General features: G+C 53.6%; 1 protein-coding gene across 4 annotated transcripts in view; it reads right to left on the bottom strand.

Moving 5' to 3' along the window:
- Positions 1-10,826, bottom strand: part of VASH2 (vasohibin 2) — a 37,795-nt gene extending 26,969 nt beyond the window's left edge. For 2 of the 4 annotated variants that reach the window (XM_046682268.1, XM_046682265.1), the window contains exons 1-3: positions 10,676-10,826; positions 9,623-10,061; positions 1,867-1,955 (exon numbers count right to left, since the gene is read on the bottom strand). In XM_046682268.1, the coding sequence (XP_046538224.1) occupies positions 1,867-1,955; positions 9,623-9,898 (365 nt within the window). In that variant the 5' untranslated portion in view covers positions 9,899-10,061; positions 10,676-10,826. Of the gene's footprint in view, positions 1-1,866; positions 1,956-9,622; positions 10,062-10,219; positions 10,623-10,675 lie in introns of those variants that run through there. The other 2 variants (XM_046682266.1, XM_046682267.1) reach the window with 2 other exon arrangements.
- Between the last annotated feature and the right edge of the window lie 408 nt (positions 10,827-11,234).

Raw genomic sequence — 11,234 nt, forward strand, 5'->3', positions numbered from 1 at the left:
TGAGCACATCTTTAGTCAGGGCTGGCCCCAAGCAGCCCGGTCACTGCGTCCAGGACAAAGCAGTAGGAAGTCCCAAGGAACTAAATAAAAAAGTGTAGTCAGGAGGCAGAACAAAGAGGCCACACTTTTTGTGTGGTGGCTCCAATGGCCAGGTGACAGGGAGCACGGTCCCAGCTGCCTGCTGGAACTTTCCCTTCCCCAGCCCTCTCTGCAGTTGGTGATCTAGGTCAGTGACCATCATAATGGGTGAGAGAAGAGAAAAGTAAAAAAGCAGATCCTTCAGGGCAACAATGAAAACTTGGCTGAGAATGTGCTGCAGGGTTCACGGGAGACTGAGCAAATGATATGCAAAGCACATGCAAATTTGCCCCTATCAATGCATTCCCAGCCAGGCTCATTCTCTTTAATCTCTAGCTGGATGATCCTTGTGAAGACCATGTCCTAGATAGAAGTGGGAGCCATTCCAATTTCTGTCCCCTTCTGGAATGTTCTGTGAGGAGTCGGTCACATCCAAGAAGGCTCAGCTCTTGGGGTCCAGGTCCACTCTGGCAGGAGTTTATGCTTCTGGACAGGAGCAGCCCATGTGGGGTCCCAGTTTGGGGATCAGGACCAACACCAGATAGCCTTCCTAGGACTGTCTGCCTCACCCCTGGAGGCTAGTGCCACCTTCTCTCTCTAACATCGCTTCAGGGTTCCACTGGGAAGATGCCACACAGGGCAGTTCATAATCTGTGAAGTGGGAACTGAGAGGCTAATCAAGTAATCTCCTACCCAAACGAGCAGCAGTCGGTGTAGTCCCATCTGGTAGGACCCTTCCCTTCAGGGAAGACGCAAAAATCCACAGGAAAGGATCTTGCCTATAGCGCAGAGAGGAGGGGCCTCTTCCGGGGCATGTGGGACATGTGTGCAGTGCCCTGTGAAATCTTTTCTGCTAAATTCTATGTCTTTAGGGAGGAGGGAAAGAGGTCAGCAGAGGCTTGACCTCCTAGACAATGTGCTGGGGCCTATGGTGGCGGCAGATGCCTCAGTAGGGAGTCTGATGCTGGCTTAGCTCTGAGATGCTGGCTGACTTGCTTGGGCAAACAGCCTGTTCCTGTTACACACACCTCTGTCAGCCCTGCTCCCCTCCGACTCCTCTCCCTGATAAAGTACCAGCAATAGCGAGTGGACCATCTGCCTCTGCCCCCTCGTTTCTACAGCATTGCTCGAGCAGACCCTCAGAACTGATCTAACCCTGACTGCCAACAAGCTAAGACCACTGGAGGAGAAAAGGACCAGAGTCTGGCTGCTCTGAACCCAGCCTGGACTTACAGGGCCTTTCAGCCCTTCTTCAAACTCAAGTGAGGGGAGAGGGCCCCCATCCCAGAGCCCCAATCATTCATGCAGAACGGAGCAAGGTCACCAGTCCGGGGCGCCTGGGAGCCAAGGCAGCACCAGGTGGGCCTCTGTAGATTATGAGCAGTCAGGATGAGGGCAAAAAAGTGAGAGAGGAAAGAAAAGGAACAGAAGACTAGGAGGGAAGGGGGAGAAAGAAAGACAGTAGAGGAAGAGAGAGGAGGGAAATAAAGACAACTGAGGAGGAGGAGGAAAGGAAGAGAAGAGGGGCTCCAGGTCGCCCACCGCTGCCTCACTGCTCCCTTGCCATTCCGGCCCCACCCTGCTTAAAGGGAGAAGGTCTGACCATCGCAATGACATCCTCTGTTATCACTCCTTCTAGCCTCTTACATAGGCGCAGCCCTCCACGCCCGGGCCTCACCAACCTTAGAGAGCATTTGCTGACCACCTGGGGACAGACACGCCACCAGGCTTGCGATCACCACACCTGTCCCCTGGCTGGGTCTGCTCAGACCCTGGTTGGAAGGATACTGTAGTGTCTTCATGTAGTTCTGAATTGCCTGGAGCCAGTCCGGGATCGACATCGACAGCCTGTAGTTTGGAACCTGGGGTACTGAAGGCTGCAGAGAAATAGAGAGAGGTCTTTTCATCAAGGAGATGCTCTGGGGCCCAGTGCCTGGGGACAGGCACAAGGCTGAAACCACTGGAGAGCCGCTCCTGAGAGCACACGGCCACCCTGGTGTGGTCATCTGTTCAAGCTGAATTTCTCCCTCTCTGTGTTCGCTCTATACATACTCTGCCCTGGGAGACAGTGGCTCTCTACGGCCCTCCACGTGTTGTGAGTGGGAACACGGCCTGCTTCCCTACAAGAGCCTCAGCACCTCCTTGAGGCCCAAGACCATGTCCTATAGGGTCCCCCACCAAGCCTGGCCCAGGATGTTCACAGAGGCGCTCCATTAATCCTCACGTTTTACTGTACGACTGAACCTTTTGCTGCACAGCTGATGTGGATACGAGATGAATGGTGGCCTGAAGAAATGTAACATGGCGCTACAGGTACCATTACTCCTCAACACCAGCCCCTGCAACGCCCATGGAGTCCCTTTCCCGAGTCCAGCCCCAGGTGCCTTACTCTTTCCAGGTGAGTGCAGCTCCTCTGATTCGTGAGCCCTCTTACCCTTTCACCCCTCATGGTTGCCCAGTCACCTCTTCATTTCCTAGTCTGCCTCATGGTCAACACTCACCAAGTGTCCACAGTTGAGTGTTCAGAGATCTAATCCCTGCTGGCAGGAGAAAGGAGCCAGGGCAGACAAGGACTGCAAAGGGGCAGGTGGGTGCCTCCTCTCAGGAATTTAGAGATAAGACACCCCCCAGTCTGAGCAACCCTGCCAACGGGGCCAAGAGTGAGAACAACCAGGGGCTTCCAATCCAGTCACCCCTGGGAGGCAAGGGATGGCTTTGCCTTTATTGCCCCTATATGTCTCTCAGCCTCTCTGGTGGGGTGGGGTCGTTGGCGACAGAGAATCTTAGCCCACGTGGGCCTGCGGCTCTGGCAGCGCTCCTGCCAGGAAGGCAAGCGGAGGCTCCTCCAGGCTTAAGCCACTTAGGGAGGAGCAGAAGGGGTCTCAGAGCAGATTAGCTCCATCCTCTGAGAAACAAGGAGACAGAGGGCCCGGGGATTCAGCGCGTAGCTGATGGAAGGGGAAGCTGCTGGTGAACAGACTTGGGGACAGCCCCACGGTGAAGCTGGAGGGTGTGCCCCTGGGCCTGAGGCGGGAAGGTCTTCCACACTTCTGCATTTACTTCAAAGGCTACTACACATTCCTTTCCTCTCAGAGCCTCCATTCTCTCCAGGCCTGAAGCTCCCTACTTCACAGCAACTGCCCCTTCAACAGAAAGGAAACAAGTCAGCCCTGTTCCCAGCCAAGGTGCTGTGCGTGTGTGCGTGTGTGTGTGTGTGCACGCGTGCATACACAGCTGTTCTGCAAACTCCATTTTGTTTATAACATATCAACTGAAATCACATTCCTGTCTTAGAGAGTCATTTTTGGGAGCGAAATGTTCCAATCTGAACATTTGCTCACATGACCTCCCCCATAAACACACACACACACACACAGAGTCAAAATACGAAGTGTATCTTGTATTTCTGCCTAACAAACACTAGGAAGTGTGAAGCTTGCCCTTATTTTTTGCAGTAACATCCACTGATCTATCCATACCTGGGATTCAGTGTAAGAATTCACAGAGAGATGGAGAGAGAAGGGGAGATGCGAACACACGTTCTTTAGCACCCGCTGGGTTCCGAGCTCTAGGCCAGGTACATAGGGGAGGCAGAACAGGGACAAAGGAACGGAGGAGGGAAATGATACAGTTTATTAAGGCATAAGCTTATTTCTACACAGAAAAGTGCTGTTTGTACTTTTTTAATAGAAAAGCTAGTAAGCATGGAAAAACAACCCAAAGAATCACTGGCCACCTAAGGGATCCCCAGAGGGGCGTCCCTTGGCCAGAGCCCTGTGATAGCCAGAGTGACCTGGTTCACAGTCGGCTTTGGGGACTGACCACCAAAATATTTCAACTCCCCCAAGCCCAACAGAGCTCACAAGAGCCGGATGGTGGGGTGGGAGTCAGGCAGCAGCTGGTCCTCAGAATAGCAGCCTAGTGGCGCCCAAGGGCTTTTAAAAACAGCTGCCTGGTTACCTCAGCCCTGGCTGAGAGCGAGTGCAGGAGCTGTGGCCACATTCCCCAAACCCCAGCTGGGGAGCAGAGCTGTGGTGGGGAGAGGAGCCGAGACTGCGGGGGGATGATGTCATCAGGCTACAACTCACCCTGATGTCTGGGATAGCTGGCTGGGGCTCAGGCTGGGGGCAGCTCCCAACCAGCGCCTCGGGCAGCCAAGGCCCCCACAGGATGATGGACTATCAACCAGGTGGGCTCCCTGGGGTGTAATGACGAGGTTCGAGTCCCTGCTCTATCACCTACTAGCACGGACCCTGGTCAAGCTGCATGAACTCTCCAAGCCTTCAATTCCTTCCTGATAAAATAGGAGAATGTCATCTGCTTCCAACCTTCTGGGCTGGCTGTGAGGATTATGAGACCTAATGCATGAAGAGTAGGCAACTTGGGGTTTGGCACTGAGTGCTCTTTAAGTGTTAGCTGTGTTATTATTCATCAATAATGTGTTTTAGGGGCTCTAGACTGGCGAAGCCTAAATGGTCTTCGCTTTTCTGAAACTGGAAAACAGAACCAGCAGGGCCTGAGTTCCTGGACACTCAACTCAGGAGTATCATGAAGATGTCTTCTCACCCGAATGGAAGAGAATGAGAACATCCACCTGCCCCTGGGGACACATGGCGACCATGAGCTAAAATCCTTAACTCACGAAGAGTTCATGCAGGGTGATAAGGAAACTCTTTAGACCTCAGTGAGAAAAAAAATGACCCTCAAAGGTGGAAACAACCCAAGTGTCCGTGGATAGATGAATGGATAAACAAAATGTGGTACAGACATACAATGGAATATTATACAGCCTTGAAAAGGAAGGACATTCTGACACATGCCACAACGTGGATGAACCTTGAAAATATTATGCTAAGTGAAATAAGCCAGTTACAATAAGATGAATATTGTATGATTCCTCTTATATGAGGTTCCTATAGGAGTCAAATTCATAGAGACAGAAGGTAGAAGGGTGGTTGCCAGAGACTGAGGGGAGGGAGGAATAGGGAGTTAGTGTCTAATGGGTACAAAGTTTGAGTTGGGAAAGAGGTAGGTCTGGAGATGGAGGGTGGTGATGCACAACAATGTCATTGTACTTAAAGCACAGAACTGTACACTTAAAAATGGTTAAAATGGGGGCTGGCCCCGGGGCCGAGTGGTTAAGTTCATGCACTCTGCTTCAGCGGCCCAGGGTTTCGCTGGTTCAGATCCTGGGCACCGACATGGCCCCGCTTGTCAGGCCATGCTGGGGCAGTGTCCCACATGCCACAACTGGAAGGACCCAAAACTAAAAATATACAACTATGTACCAGGGGGCTTTGGGGAGAAAAAGAAAAAAATAAATTCTTTTAAAAAAAAAAGGTTAAAACAGTAAATTAAATGTTATATAAATTTTACCACAATTCAAGAAATGGCCATGAAAACACAATGCACAAAAGAAGAAAGGCAAATAACGAATAAATATTTGAAAAAATGTTCAAGCTCGCTAATAATTTAAGAAATGTAAATTAAAGCTACTGCAAAATGCATTTTTCACCTCTCCAATTAGTAGAGGTATTCTGAAATGCGGCTACTCCATGCTGGCGAGGATGCTGTCACACACCAGGATGGGAACGTAAACTGATACAACCTTTTCATGAAAAACCCACAACATGCTCCTGTTTTTCTTCTCCCTCACGGGTCCTGGGAGTCCCTCCTCAGGTTATTTTCCTGCCCTATTTCACCTGAAACTCCAGCCGAGATTTTCCATGGCCCTCTCCCTCAAGGTTCTGGCCTCCCACCACCTGCATCCTGCCCCTCCAGCCACACCCCAGCTCAGGAAGGCAGAATCCAGAGGGAACAGATCAAAACTACCCTCTCCATACAGGCGCTGTGCCTATGGCCCGGGGGTTGGGGACCTGGGAGGTCAGGGACAGGTAGGAGGAGAGAGTGGGATGGCCAAGAAGATGGCTATTCAAGAAGAATAATGAAACAAACCACAGGCAAGGCTTTCTGTGGACGGGCTCTCTCTCATTCCACCCTTGCCAAACACAATTACCCGTCACAAGAAGGCAAGGGGAAGTGATGTGGATGGACACAGGTGTGGAACTGGCATCACTTCACTGTGCTGGCACCAGGCAGAAGAACCTTCTCTGGCAACTTGGAGGAGAAGCACAGAACATCATTCAGAAGCCTAGGATGGGCCCCAGGCCCCCGCATCAGGGGCAGCCAGGAACCTGTTGATGGCACCCTGTTAGGGAGGCCCAGGGGTCACAACCTCGGGCCGAGTAGGAAGGACAGACGGATGGTTGAGCTCAGGACAGGGGCAGGAGGGAGCTGCCCGTGTGAGCCAGCAGGGGGCAGGAGTGGGGCCCTGACTGTACAAAGGCTCACCCACAGTGCTCACACTTCCTCACTCAGGCAAGGCTGAGTCCTCTACATGTGAATTATTTCCAAATTTGGAATCAACGTGAGAACAAGGCACAAAAACAAGGGATCTGTAAGATACCAACCGCTGTTTCCTGCTGAATCCATCCTGGACTGTCTGCCCCTAGGAGAGTCCGGCTCCAGCCAGTCAAGCAGCAGCAGGAGCCATTTCATAGGACACTCGGCCTCCCTTCCCATCCTCTATCATCCTCCAACTGAATCGTGTGGCTTTCTTGCACTAGCCCTGAAAAACCCTGGCTTTCACCTAGTCAATTGGTGACTTCAGACCCAGTAATCAGCAGGGGAGAAGCCTGCAGTCACACATTCAAAGGAAGATTGCAGATACCCGGGGTGGGGTACCTGGACCTCTGGGCAGGACTTCCCATGGCTGCTAGCAGAATGTCCTGCAGCGACAGGAAGCGTCATTCAGTCCTCCTCTTCGGCCTGTGACACCTTTCCCTGTCCCCTTGTTTTGCTTCTTATTCCACATTCAGTTGCCAAAAAAGGTTAATCTCCCTGAAGCTCTCCAACCCTTCCACCACCACCCCATCACCCCACCTGTTCTGCACAAATTCCTCAGCAAGACAGACACTTGGTTAAAGCAGAAAAGGACTTGGCCCCAAAGGGAAAAGTCTGCCAAGCTGAGCGCAGGAACAGCCCTTGAATCGGAGAGGAGTGGCCCCGGGAAACAGGAGCTTTTGAAGCTGTACCCATCTCAGGGCCTGTATAAGGGTCAGGAATGTTGGCACCTGGAAGAGGGGGGACACCATCATGGGGCTGGAGATTCAGAACCAGCCATGATGATGCTATGTAAGAGACAGAAATGTTAAGTTCTTTATTTTGGTTCAAAAAGCCAATGCCCACGTTCGGGCTGGGGTTGTCCTGGCTCGGCAGGAGTTCTCACGTACCTCCGGGTTACTATGAAGGTACAATACGACATGGCTGCCATATGAAAAAGGGAACACTCTTTTTTAAGAACACAATGTTCAGCTACAATAACACAGGTATCAAGTACAGGTCTTCAGGAGTAGTAATCTGTGCTCTAAACTGCTCAGACAACATTTAGGATACTGTGTTTCATACATGCTTGTTTTAGGGAACTGACTGATGACAAATTAGCAATTGCCCTAGAAAGAGGATGAGGAGAGTGCCTTGATCTGGGACGTATGGCACATAAGAAAAAGTGAAAGGAGCCACCTGCAGACAAGGAAGACTAAAGGAAGATGCCAAATGACAGATGTCACGGTTTTGAGGACTCGTAATCCAGTGCACCTCTAGTGTCCCACCGATCAGCACTGGAGACCTAGACACTCAGGGGTCCTGTCATGGAATTTAAGAGTTGGAAAGAACTTTGCATGAAATCTGGTCTACTCCCATTTTATAGATGAGAAAAGTAAGGCCAGAGATTTTAAGTGAGTGACCCAGGCCACAAAGCTAGAGGTAGCACAACCAGGACTAGAATTCAGCCCCCTGATTTTTCCTCCAAGTCCCTTCCTTACTCCAAAAGTGCAGTCTCGTAACATTCAAGGGGCTGCGAGTGGCAGAGGAAGTCGGCCTGTGCTGCCCTGATTCAAAGGGAGCACAGGAATCAGTGGTGACATGCGACTGAGCCGGGAGAAGGAGGATTGCCGTCAGTCTAAGAAAAGAGTTTCCCAACAAGCAAATCTGGCCCTGCCTGGGACCAGCCCTCCTTCCCCAGAGAGGAAAGGATTCTGCAGAGAGGTGCGAGATGGCCTCAATCAACATTAACATTCCTTGATTCCTAGAGAAAAAGGGAGTCCCCACACACAAGGTCGGGAGAAGGATGAAGCGACAATTAGACGCAGGGTGGGTGCTGAGGATGCTGAATTAGAAAGGCAGCATGGGACAGCAGAAACAGGCGTCTGTTCCCTGTGGCCACCTCTCTTCCAGGCCTAAGGGCTCCTGCTCCTTGAGAAAGAAAGGCTCAGTTAAGTAAGGACAAATTATGAAGTCGGAACTGCACGCCAGCACCAGTGCTGCTCTCACGCTCAAGGAGGACTCAGCAAAAGGTAATTACAGCTGACACTAATGCAGGCAAGACTCTCGCTGGGCATAATGAAGATCTCCTTGACCTGCTGCTAATAAAACACTGGAACTTACTGCCGCAGGAATCTTACAGACCACCCCAACCCCCTGCCCCCAAAGGGCACACATGGCTTTCTGGCCTGCAGGGTGCAGATGCTCAGGTTACCAGATGCTCAAGGTTGGGGACCAGACCAGATGGTCTTCCAAGTCTCAGGTGTGGCATTCCCAGACCTGCCCAGGAATCTTCTCAGCCATACCAGTGTCCCCAGGGTGCAGGGGAAACCATCTGCCATGCTATGATCCCCAGGGTCTGCAGCATTTCTCCCCCAGTCTGCATTTGGATGTTCATGTAGCGCCCACTGCACATCTCCCTCCCTCCATTTTACAAATGATACCCTTGGCCACCAAACCCAGTCAGCTCCCTGGCTTCTCTCCAAGGTAGAAAGAGTTTCGCTCCTGAGCCTCTCTTTCTCTATCCAGTGAGCCTAATTCATCATGCACCCTGGAAAGTCCCTTTTAAGCCATAGTCAAAACTCTTGTTTTTTTGCTTGGAGCCCAGATAAGCTGGGAAAAGAGTTCACCGCTTTGCAAGTTTCAGAGGTGAAAGTCACTGTCATAAAAAAAAAAAAAATTGGCAAAAAGTCTAGAAATGATTCACGCTCAGGAGTCTGACTGGTTGACTGCAAATTCATTCACAGCCTAATAAATCATTTGCAAGGAGGAGACAGAGGACTCCACAGAGGAAGAGCAGGGTGAGATCCTCAGGGGCCCTATGTGTTCTTGGCATCGCTGGTGCTAACTGACGGCCACAGCTTTTGCTGAAGGAGGATGTACATGGAGCGAGTAAATGAAACAGAGTTGGCTGGAGATTCAAAGAAACCTTGGCACAACCCGACCGTCCAGTCCCAGGATAACAAGCCCCCTACCTCTCTCTCTCCTTCTAAGGCTTCCAAGACAAACATCTCAATTAAGCCAAGGAGGTTGGGGGCTGGTGGGAAGAACGGGGAGAAGTTTGTACCAGCACCAGGAAAATGGAAATTGTCTCTATTTGCTATGTACAGGCTGAAATGGTCCCATCACTGCCCACCCCACCCTCTCCTTTGAAGCCACTGACCTTTGCCAAGAAGGCAGCGTTCCTGATGGCGCCCACCATTTCTCCCCCCTTGGGGTGCACCTTGGCCACGTGCATCCACATGCGCTCCCAGGTGTGGCTGTCGATGGGGAAGCCGCTCTTGTTAACGTGGAAGAGCACCCCGCCGTCTTTGTCCTCCTCCTCCGAGCCCCCACTCGTGGCGAGGCTCACCGGCCGCGCGTGGCTGCTCCGGGACCGGGTGCCTTTGGCGCCTTTCGCGTGGGGGCAGCGGTGAGTGTCGGTGGCGGAGCCGGTCATGGCGGGGCCGGGGCGGGGAAGGAAGTGCGGGGGCGGCGGGGGGCGCGTGGCGCGGGCACTGCGCGGGATCAGCGCCCCGCGGGGCCGGCCTTCTCCATGCCTCGAGCTGCCGCAGGACGCGCGAAGGGGGAGCGGCGGCTGGAGCTCCGCTTACGGGCGGTGCCTGAAATCAGTGGAGACACAGCACGCACCACGGATAAGTGGACACCCATGGAACCGAGGCGGGGGCCGTGACCGCACAGTGAGCGTCCCCACATCACTCCCCCCCGCGATGACAGACCCCCTAAGGAGCTGAATACCAGCTTCCAGCCCTGCAATTACCTAGAAAGGCGACTCGAATTTTGCCACAAAGCTTCACACACACCTAAACACCGGGAGGGAAATACAAGGAGCCTGGAGGATGCGGAGTGGACGGGGTAGGGAGAAGAAAGACAGCTCGTGCAGCGTGAAGGAACGGGAGGTCCACGCAAGGCTCCACACATTCCTTGGTCGCCAGATGTGGCCGAGCGCGGAGCCGAGCCGCGCCAAGAACGTGCCGGCACGTGAGCGCCCGGGGCTGGCGCGAGGGCGCAGCAGCAGCCGCGGCTTGCAAAGGCGGCCCCGTTTCTTCCAGAAAGCCCTCCCTGGGCCGGGCAGGCAAGGGGGCGGCCCCAGCCCCCAGGTTCCTGTGGAAATAGCTCTCCCCGCCCGCTTTCCCCGAGTTCCAGCGCCTGGCACTCGGAGGGACCGGCTGCAGGCGGGGCGCGGGCAGGGCGCGCCGCAGCTCCGGGACCCTACCTCGGGACAGTGGGCCTCATTGCTGCGGAGCCTCCCCGGGCGGCAGGGGCGGCTGCGGCTGCTGCTGCTGCTGCTGCTGCCGGTCCTGGGGCTGGGGCTGCTCGGGCTGCTGCGGCCGTCGCCTCATTCCATGTCCCATTCTCGAATGTTATTCTGTGACATATAACCGAGTCACCCGGGCAGCCGCCGATGTTCCGAATGCGTCCATTGGCCACCGCAACAAAGAGGGGCGGGTCCCGGGCTCGGGACTCTACAACCCGGAGCTCCGCGACGCTCTGATTGGCTCGGGGGTTCCCGGGCGGGAGGGGAGAAGGGAGGGGGGAGCTGGGCAGCCACACGAAATCCGATCGCTGCCGTGTCCTGGGATCCCCGCGGGGCTGGAGCGTCCATCCACGGGACTGAAGACCGAGTTTCCCCAGGAGTCGCTGCGCTGCAAGGGTTTGCAACTGTGGGAAGGAGAGGAGAAGCAAAGCCACCCAAGAAGTGACCCTGAGGTGGTGGGGGGCTTGCCGTTAGAACAGCATTCCCTGAGGAAGGCTGGCCCGGGCACCTGCAGCTC

This window comes from Equus quagga, chromosome 13 (genome assembly GCF_021613505.1).
Source record: "Equus quagga isolate Etosha38 chromosome 13, UCLA_HA_Equagga_1.0, whole genome shotgun sequence".
Lineage (NCBI taxonomy): Eukaryota > Metazoa > Chordata > Mammalia > Perissodactyla > Equidae > Equus > Equus quagga.